This window comes from Sander vitreus, chromosome 24 (assembly GCF_031162955.1).
Source record: "Sander vitreus isolate 19-12246 chromosome 24, sanVit1, whole genome shotgun sequence".
NCBI lineage: Eukaryota > Metazoa > Chordata > Actinopteri > Perciformes > Percidae > Sander > Sander vitreus.
Window position 1 is genome coordinate 7915614 of NC_135878.1, and position 22861 is coordinate 7938474.

The following is a 22861-nucleotide window of genomic DNA, read 5'->3' on the forward strand; positions in this document are numbered from 1 at the left end:
ATAGTAGAACTAATATTCAACTCGTTGCAGATGATATTGCATTACTTAATTTATAATATTGTAAAACAAAAGAATTGAATGTTCAGTAGAGATTCATCTGAAAGTTTACCTTGAAATGATCAAACATCACCACCGATGTCTTGCCTGTAGGTGGCAGTAAGTTCAAGCAAATACACATGGACGCAGAGGCCGAGGTGCACAGCACCACCAGCACTGATGGCAGTAAAGTCAAACACAGCAGAACACACATTAATAAAAAAACATTTTAATAAAGAAGCGGGATGGTTTGTTTCCCTATATTCTATTCAGTATGTGCTATAGGCCTACGATGTAGAGGACAGACAGAGACAAGACAGTGCTGACCCAGGTTCAGTTTGGCGTTTTACTTCACTCTAAATCATATGAGGAGCGCAGATAACAGGGACCGTATGCTGCAGCGGTTTGTTTCATTGACAATAGAAATTAAACACAATCCTGGAACATCACTGCAGCCGTGAAGTAAATATTTCCCCGTGAACATTTTTTCATTGAAGAAACTTAAGTTTAAGAGAAATGTCAAAAGCTAATAATTTTGATGCAGGGTTATTTTCTGAGTTTAAAGTTAGTTTTTAGCATGTGAATCTATAATACTACATTAACCGTAACTGTTGATTTTATTTTTTTTTTTGCTTTTAGAGACATGGCCCGGGATCAGAGCTCCAACAAGGTGAGATCAACACTCACAGCTGTTTATGGAAATGATTGTATAGCTCGATGACTAAAATCAAATGCTACTTGACTTTCCAATCTCAAACATTTTAGCCTTTTTTCTTACTAGCCAAAAGCATTCGACTGTGTACTACAAAAAAGTCCAGCAAATTGTTGTGTTCAGTTAATAAAAAGGGGGAGGTTGTTTTCAGTAAATAAACTGCCTAAGTCAATGTTAATAACCATTAAATTCTTTAAATATGGACTTTCATTTAGAAATATTTACATTTTGTAAAGAAACATCTGAACATTCATCGTTTTTCTATTTAGGCAATGAGAAGAGTGAGGTGTTGTGGTTGTTGTGATTGTGTTTCTTTGACATGAGCCACTCTCATACAGACATAAAGCACACACTGTAAACTAAGCAGGGAACCCACAATTAAATACAAACTAAACTCTTAATAACATTCTTTACATCAGTACGTTCTCAGTCGAGGTGAAGCCAGATGCTTTTGTGTGTGTGTATGTAATGGCAAACAGTTAGAAATCTATTCAAATCAACAACTAATGTCAGATATTAATATAAGGTGTAATCAAAGTCAGCAATCAAGTGGCTTTTTGTCTGTATGAGCCAGGTTTGTCTTCATGTCAATGGAAGCAGAATTGTCAGCGAGAGTGGGTGTGTTATGTGCGTAGTTCAAAATCCATCCAGTATGATTATGATTGGACAGCTGACCTGACACACTAAAAAAACACCTGGATTTTAAGGAGGAGGGTGTGGAGAACTAGGGTTAGACCGATATACTGGTGTGCCAATACTGACCATAAATATTGAATATGCTGAAGACTGCTGTCTGTCCGTACAGTTTCAGTGCCTCATACTGTTTGTTTCTGCCTTAATGAGAACAGCAGAAACACTGCGTCTTATGGAATAATTGTACTAAAAATGCTCAAATTTAATAATTTTAACAACGGCTACAAATACAAAATTGAAAAAATATCAATATCAGATCCATATCGGTTGAACCCTAGTGAGGAGATGCAAAGCCACAGGTGACGTGTAAAGATGCATGTATACACATACATACATTTTTGCATAAACACTATGTAAATACAGTATGTGTGTTGGGACTAGATTTGGCAACCACGCTGAGAGAAAAGGTTTTGTTTTTTCTCATTAATAAGGCATGCCATGTAAGGTGGTCCGGTGGGACTCGGGGAGCTCAGTCTGACAGCTGCTTTTATTGGCCTCACACTCGCTTTCCCAAATTGACCTCATGTTTTGCAGAATTCTTGCAGAATTTTGAGCAGTCTGTTCACGGTGTTTACACTGCATGTCACAACAAGCTCTGAAAGTTTGATTTACTGGACTTTATTCCTTCCACGCAGCTGACTTCACTGGAGCTGTCCGCTGTGATGTCATCACTTGGCGACCGCCGCCGCTGCGACACCAGAACGTTCAGAACAGCCCTGGATCGCTCCTCCAAGGCATGACATCATCTCGACATGAAGCGCTTTAAGTCTGCTGGCCGGCCGGCCCGCCTCTGTGATGTCACAACTGCCCACTGTGATGTCATACTCCATGCTCCAATGACTGGAAGCCTTGCTTGTCGGGCCTATCGTCGTCATGTCAGATATTTGACGGTCGTCGCCCCCAGTTGGTGCCTAGTGAGGCTCGCAGCCGCGGCTCTCTGGCCCTGTAAATTAATTTAAATAATTAATTAAAGCAAATTAAGGGGTCATGAAACAAAACAGTCTGGTTCAAACTGACCTCTCCCTAATATACAGTTTAACATTTGTGATACTTTTGGCATAAGAGAACCACAAAGATAATGTATTTCTATTTCATTGTTTGTTTTCCTTCATGTGCTGACTGAGTTGTGAAAGGCAAACCTGTAGTGCTCATTGAAGTCCAGTCTGAAGCTGAGGAAACGCAGACTCTCATCCGTGCTGGTCATCAGCAACACCAGGAACTGCTGGACGATGCTCTGAAGAAAGGACAGAGGAAAAAAAGTACAAGAGTGAATACGAGAAACAGCTGATTGCATTTAAGGATGTGCCAAATGCTAATGATTGACAGCCACTCCTGGAGGTGGCTCAGGCTGGTACCTGGTAGAAGTGGGTGAGGATGCGGAGCTGGGAGCGCATCTTTGGTATGGTGTCCTGGAACTCCTGAATCCTCTTCTTCTCCTCTGCTACCTGTTCGGCCGTCACTCCCCACTGACCCTGAATCAACAGACAGGATAGTATCACTCATTGAAATACTATTGTTATCATACGCTCTTTTTCTCCATATTTAGCTCATCTCATACCTCGTCCTCTCTCTGTTGCTTCTTCTCTTCAAACTGCAGCCGGAGGGCGAGTTCCTCCAGTGCCGAGCGGTAGAGGGAGTCCTGGGCGCTCTGGAACTCGATGATCTGGTCAAATATGGCCCTCAGCTGGGTCAAAAGAGACTGCACGGACAGACAGAAACAAAGTTCAAAGAAGTGAGTATGGAAAAGGGGAGGCAGAAAAATAAAATAAAATCTATTAGATTTGTTTGTGTGTGTGTGTGTGTGTTACCCTGCTGTTGTTGTCCAGCAGGCATCTTGAGATGACGCTGTCAAGGAACATGTCGTGGGCAGCTATGATGTGGTCGAGGTCCTGAGCCTGCTGCACTCTGTTCCACAACTCGTCCCAGGAGCACTCCAGCACCTACACACAAACAATAGGTATATTGGAATGACATTGCCCTTTTATTAAAAATCAGATGTGATTCAGTCAGTGTGCTTCACCTATTATATGATGGTGGCGACTCCCTGTCCAAAGTCAATATGGTTTTCTTGTAATTCGTATAATCATTTAACCATATGTCTGAGCAGAGAAATCTTTACTTTCATTTACGGACTTTACTTAACACGAAAACCTGCAGGTAAATCAGCATCAGTCTGCCTTAAAAGACTGCGAACCCATCTAAAACAACCTCTTTTGTCTGACTTTCAGAAGAGTTTTTCAACTGGTTTGGATTTGAACCAGCACCCTTCCAAAATTGAGTTAACCTCACTAACCTCAAGGCTACTGTTGATCAGAGACATGCAGCGTTGCATTTAACAGACGCAGCAAATCGCTTCCTCCTGTAATTACTACTCTTAACTGATGCTTTACAGCCTGTGATCGGAGCGGCACTGCTAATGGTCTGACCTCGAAGGTGATGTAGTACTGCATTTGGTGGATAAAGTGGACCATCTCAGAGGCCAGGATGTGACATTGATGCAGCACGCCGGACAACTCTGGAGGGTAAAAAGCACAACGGCAGGTAAAATCACATGCCCTTTAAAGAAATATACAAATGACAAAAACTAATAAATATACTGTAGCTTTTGTGTGACTGATATTTGTCCCGCTGCAAAAATGAATGCAACAAAAACATCCAGAAAAATGTGCTCCACACCAAAGAAATGTGTGTGTGTGTGTGTGTGTGTGTGTGTGTGTGTGTGTGTGTGTGTGTGTGTGTGTGTGTGTGTGTACCAGGCATGGTTTTGAGTAGCTTGGCATTACACATCTGTCCCTTCCAGATGTCAGTCAGGGTGTACTCCATCCTCTTGGCCCTCCACAGGAAATTGAACACACGCAGGTAGTGGCCCATACACTCCCTTGTAAACACCTGAAACGCACACAGATATTTAAATATATACGATAACAGCAGCAATAAATGGGCAATATGTTGGGAACTGTATTGAAAGTGTGTGTGTGTGTGTGTGTGTGTGTGATACCGTCGCAATAGGTCCATCGACGTGGTAGTCCAGACTAAATACATCCCAGCCTGTATCACCAGGAGACACCTGGAGCCAACAAAAGGACAGATGTCAAAAGATGAGGTCATGCTGAAGTCAGACACCCCCCCAAAACACACTCTGTCTCTCACACACACACACACACACACACACACACACACACACACACACACACACACACACACACACACTCTACCTCTAGCAGGCGTACATCCAGCCTCTTGAGAATCTCTGCATTGTCATACTGGGCATTTGTGGCTCTGACTGCCGTCTCTAAGATGCCAGTCAGGTTGTGTTGATACAAAGTGGTGGCAGGACGCACCAACTCTGGTCTGGAACAAAATAATTAGGATACGATGAGATGAATATTTTTGTCTAACATTTGAATGCTATAATTCTGCTTTACACATACAAAGTAGCAGCAGATTACGATATATCAAAGTGTGTGTTGTGCTAACTTGAGCAGGTCCATGAGGTGTCTGATGAAGTCTCCCTGGCCCAGCAGCAGGTATCTCCTCATGGCCTGCAGATGCTCCAGCAGCAGGTAGTTGCGGTTAAGAACATCCAGCAGGTATTTGCTGGTGTCGAAGTAAGCGGCGTCGATCTTCTCCTGAAACGCTCCCTCCAAGTCTGACAGCAGCTCTGCAGCTACGAGGAGAGGGACCGGTTATAAGTTTACCGTTTGTATTTTGTATTGCTGCTGTATGCATATGTTCTGCATGGCTTGCGATGACGATGAAGGGTAGAGAACGTGATGTCCTTCAGCGGATACAGTAATAGCGACAGATCAAACTGGTCAGATGAAGTCCTACAGACTGAATCAATAGAACATTGCTAAGTATGCCTCTTTGCAGACAAAAGGAGAGGAGGACGAGGCCAGTGAGCGGTAAGAGCATCGATCACTGCCTGTCCACTAGCCTACGTCAATATAACTTCAATACGATGAGGACGAAACAAAAGGAGATGCAATGATGTCATTAAGAAAACAAAACAGAGTACCAATAAAGCCAAGCCAGCGATACTATCAACTTTTACATGTTCAGCATACTGTCTTTTTCTTAATGTTATTTATACTTTGGACTGATATTTTCTAAAGATAATGTCCCATTATGTGCAAAACCTTTCGATCTTAACTATGCCCCCAACCAAGGACAGATATAGAAAAGCTGTGCTTGTAAAATTGTTTCACAAGAGAGTGTGAGAGGACATGAGAGAGAAACTGAGACTCTTACCATCTTTGGGTGTGTCTGCAGACTTGGATGCTGGTGTGATTTTGCCCGGCGGTGTTCTGTCGTGACAAACCTGATGCAGGAAGTTGATGGATTTACCAATCAGCAGAACCTAGAGTGTGGGTGGGTGGGTGGGGGGGGTGGGAGAGAGAGAGAGAGAGAATATATGACTAAAGATAAACACTTCTTACCTGGATGTGTACGTAAGCCCGGTCTATGGTAACGAATAAAGAGATGTGTGGATGTGTATACCTTGCGGGCCTGGTCCATGGTGATGAATGAGGGGATCATTGACTTCCTGAGGGAGTACTTGTCATGCCACAGACGATCTGTCTTCACGTTGGGATCCGATGCTACAAAGAACTAATTACATATTTTACTGTAGAACTGGTAACTGTCTATAAAAGGGCCCTCAACCTGAATGGATTCTACTGGAAGCTGGAAGACGAGAGTAAAGTTAAGAGTCAAACACTGAATAAAGGGTTCTATGGACAGAGTGTGCGGTCCATGACAGAGGCTTTCATCCTTTGTCACATTCACTTAGATTATACATTTACTTCAGAGGGTACGACAACAGCTTCAACTGGCCTTCTAATGGGCATGAAGGCGTTATGTAAGCTGACTCCAACTGTCAGCTTTGCTTTGATTCCATCTCTACAGAGCACTTCCACACAAGCTGCAATAAGAGTAAAAGAATTTCACTATAATACAAATTATTTTCCAAACCCTGGTAGCAGTAATATGGATAGCAGTAGCAGAAGTCTCTGATTTCTGATATGTTTAATGCCTTCAGATCTTTCAGGAGAAGAAAATGGCAACACGTCGTATGAACCAGCTCTGACGAAGCATAACCCCGACCCTTAGACATCCCCCTCGTGTGCTACAAAGCTCAGGTACATAACCACATTCACTAACAAGTGTGACTGCAGGGAGAAATTAAAAACAAGGTAGCGTAGGTAAAATATAAAAGGCAGCTGAACATCAAATCTAGATTTGTGTCTCATGGTATGACCGAAAACTAACAGACTGTGTGTGTGTGTGTGTGTGTGTGTGTAATCTCCAGGATTATTTCCCTCCCAAAAGGTGCAATAGCTTTGTCTTTGTTCTTAAACACAGCACTTAAGAGTGCAGTGCTGACTAATGGTTAATGCTCGACACATAAATACTGTGTGTGAGAGAGAAACAGAAAGAGAGAAAAGGGGGGAGTAGGGGGACAGTAAAGGAGAAGAATCCATCACCAGGTTCTCCATTACACTCCTCTCATCAGTTCTCATTGAAGAAGTTGTCTTGCCTCTCCCCCCTTTTATTTATCTCCCTCCCTCCTCCTTAGTAATGTTCTTTCTCAACAGGGTCAAACATCAGAGCAGTTGGACGGAACAATGTTCCAGAAATGACCAGTCATTTCCTGCTGGCCCTCTGGGAAGCAGGATGCATCTCTCTCATTAAGCTTCGGACACCTCATGTAGAGCTGAATAGTTCAACAAAGAAGTGTGTGTGTACCTCGTGGTACGTATCTTCTAGCTCCCCGTCATAGATCCACCTATACAGGAAGTTGAGGATAGGGTGCGACACCAGGCTGAGGATGTGTTGAACCAGCGCTCTCATCTGCGGATCACCTGTTTTCCCGTACGAATGGACAGCTGAGGCCAGCTCGCCTCCTTTCCGACCTGAACACAGAAACAAACTCAATGAAACGCACTATACTTAAATGCTACATTAAACATAGTGTGTTGACCCACCTCTCCAAAACCAAACACAACACAACACACACCCCACCTTGGCAGAAGTCGACGAGAGCGGCCAGCGTTTTGAGTCGACTTTTGGGGTCATACATCCAGACCAGGAGTCTTCTGAGAGTTAGCGTGCTCTCTGAGCACACGATCACACCCTGCTCATCCTCCACCTGCAACTACAAAACACACACACACACACACACACACACACACACATTTCTATTATCTGAACTTCTCTGTAAGCGTTAATGTGTCAGCCACTGTTTGATCTGTTTACCTGGGAGTGGAGGACAGACAGTAGCCTGTAGTACTCCTTCAGCTCCTGGTGGAGCGAGGCACAGAAGCTCTGAGAGTAAAGGAAGAGAGAGGATGACACAGAGATGGGAAGATGTGCGTTAGCGGAGGATTAGATACAAAAAGAACTTCTATGGCAAATAGAGTTGCAGCGATTAATCGATTAATTGATTAGTTGTCAACTTTTAAATTAATCGCCAACTATTTGGATAATCGATTAGTTGGTTTGAGTAATTTTTTTAAGACAAAAGTAAAAATTCTTTGATTCCAGCTTGTTGAATGTGAATATGTTCTAGTTTCTTCTCTCCTCTGTGACAGTAAACTGAATATATTTGAGTTGTGGACAAAACAAGACATTTGAGGACGTCATCTTGGGCTTTTGGGAAACACTGATCCACACTTTTCACCATTTTCTGACATTTTATAGACCAAACAACTAATCCATTAATCGAGAAAATAATCAACAGATTAATCGACTATGAAAATAATCGTTAGTAGCCCTAATGGCAAACGCAGACACACCTGTCCGACCAATCCGAAGGCCCGGTCCAGGCTCCTGGCGTCGGTGTACTTCCTGACTTTGTTGTGGAGCCAGCCGAGCTCGGCCAGTCTGCTGCTGGTGTCTCTCAGGGACTTGCACAGCACCACCTGGTGAGCCACAGCACACGTTACCACACAAGGCACTACATCCTCTGTTTGTTTATTTATTTGATTGTAGCTTGAAAGGAATCTTAAAATTTTGAGGGCAAGACACACTAAAGATCATGAGATTATATTGCATATTATATTGTTTTCCGTCACAAATTTCATTTCAGATCCTGACAGATTTACGTCATGGAGAGTCCCGTAATCTACATAATGTACCCACTATGACTGGCAGATTTGTTTTCTGGCTGAGAAAGATTCACATTTAATGATTCATTAAATTTGTATCTGTTTAACAAAACCTCTTATCCAGAGATCATTACAGAAGGAAGTTAAGAGGCCATAGAAGAGTGCAAAATATCTTCCTCCTGGACCCTTTTATTTCTGCATTACAGCGGCTCCATCAGGGCAGTGACAGCAGATTGACCACAGGTCTATGTTTAGCACCACTGAGAAGATATGGGACAGGTTACATCTAAGGCCTTCCCATCGATAATACCAGAGAGGAGGATGAAAGGGGAATAAAAGAAATTAACAGGACAGAGAAAAGAGAGGTCGATTTGGCTCAGAGCCAAAGAGCTTCATATTGATCTGTTGAATCTTTCTTTAAAAGACCAATCAACAACAGCAGTATTGATATCAAATCGTCCAACTGTCCAACATGGTAACAAATTCTCCCCAAAAAGAAGAAGTAGTGAACAATTAGTTTTAATGTAAAATCAGGATCAGATTCTGTGTGTTTTAAAAATATGGTTAAATAAGCTGCTTTTCATTATAAATACAGCCACCGTGTGGTCTGCACTGTAGCAGTTGCTCTGAGATGACGATGGCCTGAACTGCGCTGTGAGGTTACTCTGGGTAACGCGTGCAACCTGCTAGACTGATTAGTCCATTAAAAGCTTTCCAGGGCTGGTTGCATGTTCACGTACCTTGCTGTCTATTTTGTAGCAGTTATCCTGGGCGCTCATCTTAATGAACTTGCCATCGATTCCTTGGAAGACGTAGAGGATGTCCCGCACCAGCGCCGCCTCGCTCACCTCCCCTGCACCGACAGAGGAAAGAGAGTTTACTGTACTTTAGGAACACAGTAGATGCTCTCAGTTTGAAAGGAAAGCATTGGGTCACGGTGAAAGTTTAGGCTATAATACTATCAGCAAAAGAAAACTCATACAATTTGGCTTTTTTTTAGCGTGTTGGACTACCATTCAGACAACCACAACACATTAATGATGTTCTGTTGGCCTGTAACCTGTCGTCATTCAGGGTTTATACATGCTATTCACCATCTCTGCGAGGACGGACCACTCTGGAGGAGGGAACTGGAGGTCCGAGGGCCGGCCGAGTGGCGAGCGGGGCCAGAGCTGAGGAAGGGGAGCAGCTTACAGGAAGAGCCCAGGCCAGCCGAGAGCCCAGAGGCTGACCGCCTCCCGCTGCAGACTGAGGGGGTTGACTGAAACACACACACACACACACACACTCAGACAGATTTACTGTTTCTCTGAGGGTCTGACCAATATGTTGCACTGATATTGTCCTTTTACTAACATCTGTATATGGTCTAGATTTTGTTTTGATGACTCTGATTTGAGTCCTAACTTAGTGCTCCCGTAGGAATTCAACAGTTCTGCAGTTTTGTGTACAACATTTAAGAGTTCTTCTGTTGGACAATGCACTCCCAACAGCAAATAAACCCATAAAAAGTATACTGTGTGTTTTACAAAGTACACATTATAATTCAATGCCCTGAGACGTTTTATATGTTTGACCTAAGGATTTGCCCTTTCGTGACTAAAAAGGGTGAGCCTGAACAGCTTAATGGTCATTTGTAACTGAAGGACTCCTGCATTATTAATGAGGATACATGGAATTAAATGGCCTTCTGATGCCTAATAAAACAGATTTATAAGAGGTCAGGCTAAGAGCCAAGTTCATTTTCTGGTGCTAATTGATGCTTCCTTTATCTGGCGCTAAGTGTTTTTACAGAACGAGCATCAGATAAATAACCCTCCTCTCCCCGAAGTTTTGAAGATGCAAGTGTTAGGTTCTCTTCTATATTAATGTGCTAGTAACTAGAACGACTACAGGCTAATTTTGTCATTGGCATAATGTTGGCTTGTGTCTCCACCAGGGATATGTGTGTAGAAGCTCATCTGAGAATGCTCACCCAGCCAGCAGTGACTGCGGCGTTGCCGTGGGCCCGTTCAGTGTGTAGACTCCCAGACTGGAGATGCCGCTGGTCCCCACACTGGCTGACAGAGCGGTGCTCCTCTCCCCGTAGCCCAGGGCCAGGCTTTGGGGCCGGGTGCAGTAGAAGGGGGTGGAATGGGCGTCCCTGGGGAGGGCCTGGGCAAAGAGTGCACCATAATTTCCAACCTAAGAAGGACAGGGACATTACGAGGAGGTGAGGGGGATCAAGTAGCTATCACCAACATGCTTTATTATTATACTTGTATTACTGTCAAGTACTTCATACGAAAAGAAAAATAAAAAAATAAAGTGTGTGAATGTGTGTGTCTCACCCTGCTGGACGGTTTGCGGGGGTCTTCAGAGAGGCTGAGCAGCAAGTAGAGAACAGACCAGCGATGCTTCAGAACACTCTGTCAATCAAGAAAAAAACACCATAGAAACACACCATCCCATCAGGTAAAAATGATCATAATCTATTGGGGATACTGCGGAAAAATATCCTATATTACTATCTATTCATGTATAAATAATATTATCAATACTATACTGTATGTCCATGTGAAAACCTTAATTTGAGTGGAGTAAATATGCTGCATGTGGTTGGCAGAGGTCTGTTCTGAAAGAAACACAAACACCAACCTGTGTCTGAAGTTTTCTATGCAGCTCTGAGAAAAGAGCAGCGTCTGCTTCTCTCCTCTGCTTCAGCACTGCAACAGCATCAGACAAAATAATGAAAGAAACCTTTCCACAAACAGCATATTAGACATAGCTTACTTAAACAAAAAGGCAGGAAATGAGCTGCTGAGGAACATGAGGTCCATCTGTGATTAGAAAAGTAGCAGACAAGATGCAGGCTGCACCGCTCACTTTGTTCTGCAGCACAAAGAAACCTGCTGTCATTACACTGTGAATGGAAAAATAACTAATTATTTTAATGTCTTGTATTTTACAGATTTTAATAGCTGGACCATCATTTTTACAGCAACTCCATAACCCTAAAAATACTTTAACAATGTTCTCATAGGTCCACCTGCAGACTCGGTATTAAAAAAACAAACAAAAAAAAAACATTCTGTACAGTAAGTGCTGCACTATTTTTGTTTTATTTTCTGCATCAAAGCTTGGGTCGATGTTTTCCCACTAATGGTGCTACCTTGGCTACTATGAAAGTCCACGGGGAATTTCTATAATAAGGATTTTGGACTTTTTTGTGGTGTGGCTCCAACAAATAGGCAACGTCCACATAGAGAGCTCATAATACAAAACCACTAGACAGCAACAGAGATGGGCAGATTTGGCTGGTGAATTAGGAAAAATACCATGGAAACTAAATAAAATAATATAATGTAGGTACATTATGGAAATGAGTTCCTCCCCTGGGAACAGATAGTATCTGATGATGAAAGTATGAATGTGTAGTCATTGGGGGATAATATTTGTCCAAAGAGCACTTACATTCTTTCTTGATCTTCTCTGACACCAGGAACTCATCCCGTTCAATAGTGGGGGCGTAGTTACTGCCGATGACTCGCACAGCATACTGAAACTGGTGGGCAACTTCAGCTGGAGACATAAATAAACGGGTCATGACTAAAGCTCATACTGTAGCAAACAAGCAACACTTTGAAGTAATGTACAAATAACAGTTTTTTCTTACATATTAAGCTATTTTCATTTTGCCTCAAAAAGTTGTAAATGCACAGTATAATACTTTAAACTCAGATGCTACGACGTTGGTGTGAATGGGCTATTACTTTGAAAAGGTTTGTGAATTATGGGACTAAATTAGACAATTGGTAATTAGTGTGGCTAACACTGTAATGGATACACAAAAATACAGCTAACACGTCTGTCAGCATTGCCTGCAAAGCTTTGGTGTCTTTGATCACTGAGGTAAAGCTGCAAAGTGACTAAAGAACACATGATCGTATTGATATTTGTTCCGCTATCGCTGATCAAACATGTACACCTTCCTCTCAGATGCCAGTATCCAGCAGAGGCCTGCAAGACACCAGTGCATCCACTTACCATGCAAACAGTGTGTTGGTCAGCATGAGCGCTAACTGGCTAGCAAGCTCATAGATAGCTAAAGTGAACAGCTAACCACTTTATCAAATCAAAGCTACTATGTGTTATAGTCCCAGCTGGAGGGACCATGAAGTCGTTCAGCGGGATGTGCAGTAACGTTAACTGTTAAATCTAGCTTGACAGCTACAGGGACCTAGCCCCGCTACGTGCTGTTGTCCACCGCCACAATTTATCTAGTTTTTTTTTTTTACCTGTCTAAAGTGTAAGTGTGTGCTTGTTTAATCGCAAAGCCGTTGCCAAATGAATAATGTGCTCTCTTCAATTCGGCATGTGTCGAAAAGACCAAGCAGCTTTATTTAGGTAAAATTTCAACCATTTCCTACAACTTTCCGTCACAAAAACACTGCAGGTCGGCCGTAAGCAGTGTAAAAAGTTTAGATTAATAGTAGATTAACATCAAAGCCTGTACTGCATGGTGTGGAAATGAAAGCCGAATTGTCTAGTAGAGGATAAGGATTCAGCGGACGACTTTACATTATGTGTTAAATATGGACGATTAGTAATGGAAAGCGCAACAGCAAAAGTGCCAAATTTCTTAATGAGGTTTGCCATGACATTTCCTAGCGCGAAGCATGCTAGCGTTAACGTTGACTGATGTACCTTCGCTTTTCCCCGTGATTCTGCAGCAGAGGCTCTGGAGAAGCACATTGGGTGACTTCTGATCCAGCGTCGCCATACTGTCGTGGCTAATGTTGCGTATGTTGCCCACTAACTGAATAAATAGCAGTGAATAATACGAACTAACTCAAGTCCCCTACTACGAACAACGCCATTTTGACAAGTTGCGTCAAGCCAACACGACGCAGGAAGAATATGACGAAACCATCACCATATTTCCTTCAAAGTAAGAGCATTGAATGTATCACTGTTTGCAAACATTTTTATGACTTTTAGAAAGGATGAATGAATGAGGATAAAATATCAAGCTAAACTGGAAGTACTTTTAGATAAGACTGACTAAAGTATAAATTAATTAATAGTGTAGTATGTGAGTCAAAAAGTACAGCTACATTAAAACACAAAATCTATAATATAAATATGATTAATTTCTTGCCCATTTTTCAACTCAACTTACTGATAAATTACTACTGAAGAATTTGCAAATGTTTATTTCTAAATTATGGCAATCATAGAACATAGAAGCTCTTTTCACTAATTTCTTATTCATTCTGACAATAGCCACTGAAATTTGGAACTAAATAGACAACACAAATAAGACCAAACTGCTTTTAAAATATAGTATATTATGCATGTAAATGCAGTTCAAACAGGGTAGGAAAAATAGGTTTGGGGAAAAAATAGGCTACTCAAGAATTGCACTTTAATGCCTCTCAGAGTCAGTTTTATTATTTTAACAGTGCAATCTATACTATTAATATGTGTTGATATAAAATCTGTGGGGGTGAAAACTGTTTGATGTATATCCCTGTGTGTACAGTGCACTGTTCTTTCTCACATGAACCACCTGTAAAACATCAGACTTCACTGTGTCATTTAAATGGAGGGGCAGGTTCTGTGACCAGAAAAATACTACTCTAGTAGGCTATGAAAAATACATGGGATAAATTCAAATATTACAATAATGACAATATACCAATTTTAAATAATCTTGATGTTCCCAAAATCAAAAACAAAAGAACTGAATGGCTATTTAATCCATTTTAATCCATTACTCTGTACTGTATGTGTGGCAAAGGTTTTGAAGGAAAAACGTTTACCTCTTTTGCGGGGTTTTATTTTGAAGGTTACAACCAGATATGGTGGTTATTATTGTAGTAACTTTGACGCTGGTGTTTCCACAGAACCCGCCGAAAAGCGTCTCCAGGAAACAGCACTGGATGGACTAATGAATGAAAACATTACCCCCGGAAACATAGCATCACGATATTTAGTTCTGACCCTGCTGACCTCGACATTTCCAAACCGATGACTTAATAATGCATTCATTACTTGTATTTTCATTTTACGGCACTAATTTATAAAAGAATGAAGAATGAAGAACATAATTTAAACCGTGCTTATTTGCTGTACTGAAGAATTGGACTTACTTACTAACTTAGATGTCAGAGGAACATAGGCTATAGTTTGTCTTTCTAATATATTTTTAATAAAAGTACCAAATGACAGTTCAGAAATCTTTTTATTGGAACATAGTCATGTGGGGAAAAGTCATGTTGGAAAAATGTGGATTTGTATAAGATTTTTTGGAATGATTTCAGCACCATCTGGGTGGACAGCACCACTGGGGTGTCGGGGTGTTGAAATCCGGACAGCCCCCCAACACACACACAAATCATGTACATTTTATGCACTGTCCTCTCATTGCATTTTTCTCAGTTGAATTCAATTTTTTCTGAATTTTGTCTTTGGTGCACCATTACGCCCCGAGCAAACAAATCAATATTCTAATTAACTGAAAGGTCCAATCAATTACACACCAAAAGCACATGAGTGCGCATGCGCTCTCCTCCAGTCAGAGCCACCACCTGGCTCCACGTGACGTAGATGAAAGAAAAGCTCCTTTGGCCGCGGCGCGAGACAAGAAGATTATTACTACACGCGCAGAGGGGGAGAGAGGAAGTGAACCAGTCTCATAGCAGGAGAAACCAACTTGTCTGTGCCTGTGTAAACTCTTAGAAAGACAAGACACTCCTCTTTTTCCTGGTAAAGCCTGTTTCAGTCCCCCGTATTGTAGGTGAGTTCAGGTTTCCAATTGTTTGGAAAAGCCTTGTCGGACCGAGGCTTTTTTGGAAATTCAGGAAGAAAAGAAGGAAGTAAAAGACATGGACAAAAGAGGAGAATTAAAAAGAAGTTAGCGTCTACAGTAAAGTCACCTTTGGGGAAAAACGACTCAGAAAGAAGAAGTGTGAAGAGGAAAGACGAACAGGATGGGGATGGATTTCAGCACTCTTCGGACCCTCATCAGCAGATATGTAAGTTTTTACAGCGCTAAACACGTCCTCCGTGTGTACTCTCAATTACTCTCAATTCTGCTTATCCTGCCCCCTTTTCTCTGCAAGCCAAAGCTTTTTACAATTCCCGTAGATAAACAGAAACGTGTGAGCTTTTTTATTGGTTTTGAATTCCGCCTAAACAGCTACTCATCCAGATTAAGTTTCACTCACGAAAGGGAGTAGAAGAAAGCTCATTGGCCAATGTTTGGTAAACTGTCTGACATCTTCAATTATGATTATTTTTTTTTTTTTATATAGGAAGTTATAGTTTTTTAATTTATTTTTTATTTTATTTTGAAATGTATTTATTTCCACATAAAATGTCTGTTTGTGGTGATTTTTTTTCCATTCATCTTCAATCGTAACATACACATTTATTTTATGAATACAAGTGCCATTTGGTGCAGTATTTTGGATTTGCTAAAACGTCAGAGTTTTGAATGAGATTTGGCACACAGAATTTCTCAATAATTATTTGGCATCTTAACCTATTAATTCAATTATTGTAGCACATCATGTTCGAACACACCCACATAGCCTACACCTTCAGTCAACAAATCAGAGTCACTGGTGCTTCAATAAGTGAAAGGTGGAGTCATGTATCATCAGTTGTTAAGCAGGATTCTGGAAAGTAGGCTACATACCCAGTCATGATGGCACATGCTAAGAGATGCAGACAGACAGCAATTATCATTCATCTTAATGTATTGACAAGTTGTAGAAAAAAGTGCCAAAAAAAAAATACCTTGGCAGCTTATTTTGCATAGTTTAACTTGTTTTGCATCAGATAACATAACTTTGATCTGCCATGAAATTGTTAGTCATTTATCTACTAATTTTCTGTATTATGTATAAGACTACAAATGGAACCGTCATTCACATGAATTATGTAATCCAGTTGTTTTCTTCCTGCCCGTCAAATCGATGGGCAGCAGTGGAGCAGTCGGCCTATATGGCTGTGAGTTGCATTAGGCTCCACAGTAATGTGTTTGACAATAATCCAGACAGAGCAAACTCTGCTCACATGAGAGCCAGCGAGGTTTATACCCTGGTTCCCTCGGTTGAGGCTTAGACTCAGACTTAGACTCCCAACTGTTGCAAATGGCTGATTAGATACAATCCCTGCTGTGTTGAGGGTGAGATGGAGCCATGTAGTAAGAAACATGCACAAACAAGCTTGTGACTGCAAGGATGTGGGATGCTGATGAGGTCTGCTGCTGTAATTGATCTGTATAACTGGTTTAGACAAATGGGTTAGGGTTAAATTGATTGTACAGCCGCTGCGAAAACCTGCATGCAAAGAGACTGCTGAATGCTTAAGATGAGGGTTAGGAACATTTATCTGGTTTCTAATACCTGAATATTCCATAAAGGCCGGGTCAATACTTGGAGCCAGCAGTATGATGAAGGATTCTCCCTCTGACTACATCTGTAAATGAAGCTAATTGGAAAATCAGTCTTTATTTGAAATCCTAATATATTTGTTTCATTATTCTCTAAAGAATCCTCATGTGAAATGTCAGTGAGTTGTAGTTTGTTTTTGTTAAGGGGAAAAAGAAAAGGTATGGTAAAATGCATCCAACATCTCAGCATGTGACAAGAGTTTGTTTCATGAGGTCAATTAACGGCATCACTTGCTGCTTTTTGGGCTGAAAGCCATTATGCTGCCTTTGGGCATGTTGAGATTTGATTTTGATCAGTAAACAGACTAACCGATAAAACAGCTGTGATTTACATGCAGCGATAAGCAATAACTGAACCATAAACATAATAGAATCAAGCTGACTCTTTTGAAACACCTTGAGTAACTCTGTATTCAATGCACACTTGTTTCTACCCATAGCAGTAAAATAATCTGAACGGACAGTGTGTTCGAGATGCTTTAATCAGCAACTCCACTGTCCTACATATCCTAAAAACTAAGAAAACTCATCTGTTCCTCAATATATGTGCAGAAATAATAATTTACATTTAAAGCCACCTTGCAAGGCGTTCTGCAAACACAGTTTAACAGATAATATTATTTTTTATGTATTTAATCTTTGTTTAACCAGGAGTAAAGACTCATTGAGATTAAAAATCTCTTTTTAAAAGAGTATCTGGGCAAAGACAGGCAGCAGCAAAAATAACACGGTTTAAGACATGAAACAAAACGTATTACAATTTAAAATGGAGACGCAAGAACAAATGACACACTTATAAGATATAAAAAAAACATTCTTCAAAATTCAAAGCCTCTACAGCCCGTTGTGCCGGCTTCCAAGTCATTTAGAATTGTTTTAAATGTGTCCAACGAAACCAGATCCCAAAGATTCAAGTGGTTTTGTAACTGGGTCCAAGCCAAGGGAGCAGCATACTTGAACGCTGTTTTTTCCCTTTTCAGAGCAGACAGGCACAGTTAGGGACAGTTAGAAATAGGGCTGGGCGATATCAAATATCACAATATTTTTGACCAAATACTTCGATATCGATATTGCAGAGATACTGTAGGGTTGACAATTGCTGCTTTCTCAAAATATTTACACAATGAGATTTGTGATACATAATCATGAGTAATGTGGATATAATGATTAAGTGGGGTAAAGGCAAATAATAGAACAGCTGGAACAGTCTGGTAGGTTTAGAAAATGTAAATCACTTTACTGTAATGCAGCTCGTAAAACCAGGAAAAGACAACACTTATGTCATATTACGATATTACAATATCCAAAATCTAAGACGATATCTAGACACATATCATGATATCAATATAATATCGATATATTGCCCAGCCCTAGTTAGAAGGAATAAGTCCTGGGAGTGAAGACAATAACGCATACTCACGCATATTTTATTTGTAGGATGTAGACCCGAAGCTAAGAAGGAAGCAGTCCAAGAACGGTCTCATAAATGAGACATCTACGTGTGGACATAACCATTGGCACATTCTTATTTATAAGGCTGTTCTATTACCTGGTTGTTACCTACAATACACCTTAGTGTATCACAGTCTAGAGCCTTACCTTTTTTACATGCATGTAATCATACAATATAAAATATCGCCTAGCAGTCAAGTCAATTAAAAAACAAGCCATCAGCGTCATCAGATTTCAATGGAAGCAATGCTAAATTCACTTAATGTAATACTCTTGTGAAAATATGGGTTAAATAAACATATTACCCTAATAAAGTTTAGCTGAGGCCATGTTGTACCACTTGGATACCATTTGTACTCTTGCAGTTATTTGATCTCTGCTGCCATCTCTGATGGGGTAAGAAGGCAGAGGATGTTATGTAAGCCTATAGCTATCCTTTAAAGTGTAACATGTTGAGTTGTAATCGTTGTGGCTGTCGTACCTGTCCAGGCTGAATGAGAACAAAATGTAATCACAGTGACAAGTAGGAGCACTGAGACCTAGTGTACTTGTACTGTACTCACTCACTCTGCTGGCTCACTTCCCTTTGTTTGTTCTCTTCTCTGGGTACTTTTAGGCTCTGAATTTATTGTTCTAAATTGTAGCCTCTCTGCAGTCCTCCTCAGTGCAATACTTCAGTGCTGAAATGAGTCTTGTTCTTTTCTTCACATTTACCACATTGACACACAAACTGGCTGTTTATAAAAAAAATAAATGAGATGTTACTATGTGTGGTTAACAAAATGTCTTTGCCTCTCATGTATTATTTCATTCGAGTTACAGTCCTAAACATAAATTTTTCTGGAAAATAAATCTGCAGTGAGCTTTGTGAAATGGAGAAGGTAATTATACAACATTTAACGCTGTTCTGGAGACTTTTCTAACCATCAAGATGAGAAAATAATCAGTTTGACGCTTGTTATAAATAATTTGTACCCGTTTTCTAAGTTGCGACTCTTGTCAGTGTAGAGGTGACTTAAAAGCAGCAAATCTTGATTCCTGGACAGGAAATGCCTCTCCTCTCTCTCTGTCTGGCTTCCTGCCTTCACACAGTGGATTAAAGGGTTACTGGTGTTCACTATACCCTCACACACTTAATCCATTTTACAGCTATACTTTCAAATCCAAGCCTCTCACTTATCTCCTACTGCTTATTTTCCACCTCCTGTATTTTCATGGCACATAGGTTTTGAATACAGTAGGAAGCATGTTAAGTGATCTGTGCATATAAGGCAAGAATAACTGTTTAAGTGAATAGTGGCTGTTGGTCATATTGTTGTCTCTGTAGTGTTAATGTTACTTCATGCAGGCTAGTAAGCGAGCAAGTGGAATTCATTAGTAGCCAGGTGACGCAAAGGGCAGCGGATCACATGAACTCCTCGGCTCTGTCTAGTTGTCAATAATTCATAACCAGACTAGCTGACAATGTGGGCTGACGTTTGTGTAGCTTATTATGGAGTCATCGCACAGCAGGCCTGCTCAGTGTGGGCTCCAGGGGTGCTCAAGGGGGGTTTCCCCTAGCAAAATGAGGATCAGATAAATGCCATTAACATTTACTAATGTAAAAAATGATCCCAACTACAGACAGCACAAGTATTTAATCACAGGTTTGGGTTTAATCACAAACCACAGTCAAATACAGTGTGGACTAGTATTACAGACAGTGATGAGGAGGTAAATTAACCGGCGAGTCCAAGCTGTTTGACAAAAGTCGATATTACAAAATTTAATTTTAGACATTTATTTACAAATGATCTCTTTACACATTGCTCTGGAACAAATTTGGGCCTCACTGTACAGAAAGCTGAGTTGACATTTTGATATGAAACACATGGGTATCTGACTATATGCAAATATCCTTAAAATGTGAATTTAAAAAGAAATGTAAAAATGTCCTTAAGGTGCTTACACACCAACCAGACGGCCGACTGTCGGCAGAAAAGGCAGTCGGACTGATCAGTTGGGTCCAAAAAAATGCCTCAAAACACACTGAGGCGACGCCGACTTGAGCGTACGCTCTGGGCATGCGCGAAACGTAATACGTCTCCATAGCAGCAGGCGGTGCTGCTCTGTATTGTTTCCATTAACACTCTATGATTGTTTCCCAGAAAATGAAAACCAGCAGCTGATTGGACGAACGCGTCACGTGGGTCTTTTTTCTCCGGAAATTCAACGCCAGACTGTCATGGCGGCTTGTTCAGAATACGATTTCATATTGTACTAAAATTGTTCACCGAAACGTGTTTCTGAAAACATTTTAAGTGAGAAATAGGCTATGCAGTTGCTCAATCTGTCTTCATTTCAGATCAACAAAGGTCAGTTTAAAAGATTTTCGTCAGATTTTGAGAGGCTCATCCGCTCGCCATTTCCAGGTGAGTCCTGACTGCCCTGTCTCCGACTGAGCACGTCGGGTAGGCCAAAATGAAGGCCGACGGCTCCTCCGATGGACGACGGCACGGAACACACCGAACAGACTCGAGTCACTGACCTCGCCAGACTGTCCGACGGACGATAATCGACTTGGTGTGACAGCTCTCTTAGACCTCAGACGGTTAAAAAGACTACAGAATCACAACTTTCATGGAGTGAATTAGGGTTGAAAATTGATTTCTTAGTCAGTAATTAATTGTAAGGCATTTTTATAGTGAAATTAAAAAAAATCCTGTTTTCCCGAGAAATTAGGTCAAATACCAAAGGGTGTCCAAAACGGCTTTTATTCTCTATTAGGACAATACAGAATAAATCGATTATGGACACAAAATGAAATAAAACTAATGGTAATTCTAATTGTCTATTTAAAGGACATATTCATTGTTTTTCATATTGACTTAAAGCTGTGGTTTATTTATTTATTTATTTTTATTTTTTATTTATTTTTGCCATTGTTGTGCAAAAATTCCATAATAATCCTTCAGCATATTGTATTTCAAGTGGACTGAGAGAAAACTGGACTTCTGCACCTCTTCTTGGCTCTGTTTTCAGGCTTTAGAAAATCTAGCCTGTGACAGGAGACTTTGGCCAATCACAGGTTATTTCAGAGAGAGAGAGAGCGTTCCTATTGGCTGTTCTGTACATGCATTGCCTGTGCGACAGTTACTTGAGAGGGAGAGCTGAGGGAAGAAGTTTCACTTTACTGCAAATTTTGTCTTTCCACTGCAGCTTTAAGCACAACTCAAATGGCAAACTTGTGTTTCTTTTAATTACAATAGTAATGATAAATGTTGATAAATACATATGCAAATATTGATGTGTTTGCATGTATCACACATTTTTGAATTGGGTCCCTTTTTCAGGATCCAGGAAAGGTATTCTTTTATTTTGAAGGATATCCATGTTGTTGTGAAGCTGTAGAATGGCTTTTCAAGCGTGCTCATGTGTGTGCCAACAGTGGCAGGTTTCCTCTCAGCCTCATGGTAATCAGTTAACACCTGCCCGTCCATACTGCCCACAATCCACAAAGTGCACCGGGGTTAACCCCTTTACCTGAAGGACTTACAGGCTCTCACTAAGCCACTCGGTCTTGGGATTGTTTTTGACTGGCTGCTGCTTCACTTTTCAATCACATTTAGCAGGCCCTTGTACTTGTTGACGTAAATATACAATAAGAGTCACATTTCACTTTATGTTTTATATTTATTAGCACTTTAAAGGAGGATTATTATTTTAGTTAATCTAGTATATCAAATATTAGACATTTTCTAATTAACTGACAATATACATCCAAGTCCAGGAGTAATTTATAATGTGCATCTACAGTATAAACCCATGTAGGATGTATAGGCTCCATGCAGAGCTGAAACAATAAGTTGATTACACAATTAGTCAATTGTAAGAAAATGTATCTTAAACAATTCTGTAATAGATTAAATGATTTGTTTTTTTCCAAGCAAAAATGCCAAACACTTGCTGGTGACAGCTTATCAAATGTTAGCATTTACTGCTTTCCTCTGTTTGAAATCATTCTAAGTTGAAAATCTTTGGGGTTTTGGGGTTTTGGGCTGTTTGTGGGACAAAAAAGTAATGTGATAGAGCTGTACTGAGCATTTCCGTCATACTGAAGCTGCTTTTTAGAGGTTTTACTTTCCTTTCTGTAATCTTCATATCTGCTGATACATAAAAGACATAACGTTTCTGTACCAATGCTTTTATTTTTTTTTAAGCGGTTAACTCCTTCTCACATTGCCCAAACAGTAGTTCTGCTGAAGTGTGTGTGAGCTCCATTATCGGGTTGTATCAGTGTCTTTGCAGTAGCATTAACAGTGTATTATAGCCCATTGAACAATGAGACAGATGATGGATAGCCCTGGGTTAATGGTGCATAGAGGCCTCTATCCAAAGAGAGAGACCGATACAGAGAGAGAGAGAGAGAGAGAGAGA

The 22861-nt window shown here is 40.7% G+C and overlaps 2 protein-coding genes across 4 annotated transcripts in view; one reads left to right on the forward strand and one right to left on the reverse strand.

The window, feature by feature from the left end:
• Positions 1-249: 249 nt before the first annotated feature.
• tubgcp3 (tubulin gamma complex component 3) lies at positions 250-13422 on the reverse strand. Its single transcript, XM_078243685.1, has 23 exons — positions 13237-13422; positions 12004-12111; positions 11188-11255; positions 10881-10958; positions 10526-10734; positions 9645-9811; positions 9291-9403; positions 8239-8364; positions 7700-7768; positions 7466-7598; positions 7190-7356; positions 5942-6052; positions 5693-5801; positions 4919-5108; positions 4657-4792; positions 4440-4508; positions 4195-4330; positions 3868-3956; positions 3250-3381; positions 3000-3140; positions 2797-2913; positions 2581-2675; positions 250-2384 (listed from the first exon to the last, which is right to left on the reverse strand). Exons 1-23 carry the CDS (start codon positions 13310-13312, stop codon positions 2318-2320), a joined length of 2706 nt encoding a protein of 901 aa, XP_078099811.1. The 5' UTR covers positions 13313-13422; the 3' UTR covers positions 250-2317.
• Positions 13423-15172: 1750 nt separating this feature from the next.
• Positions 15173-22861, forward strand: part of atp11a (ATPase phospholipid transporting 11A) — a 45695-nt gene continuing 38006 nt past the window's right edge. For all 3 annotated transcript variants that reach the window (XM_078243379.1, XM_078243380.1, XM_078243381.1), the window contains exon 1: positions 15173-15569. In XM_078243379.1, coding sequence (XP_078099505.1) covers positions 15525-15569 — 45 coding nt within the window. In that variant the 5' untranslated portion in view covers positions 15173-15524. The remainder of the gene's footprint in view (positions 15570-22861) is intronic.

Bases quoted from the DNA above. Each gene is read 5' to 3' on its own strand.
- tubgcp3 (XM_078243685.1), bottom strand. From the start codon at position 13,312: ATGGCGACGCTGGATCAGAAGTCACCCAATGTGCTTCTCCAGAGCCTC. The intron at 10,735-10,880 runs GTGAGACACACA...TGTCCTTCTTAG, and splicing joins CCCGCAAACCGTCCAGCAGG to GTTGGAAATTATGGTGCACT. The intron at 2,914-2,999 runs GTATGAGATGAG...CTGTTGATTCAG, and splicing joins AGCAACAGAGAGAGGACGAG to GGTCAGTGGGGAGTGACGGC.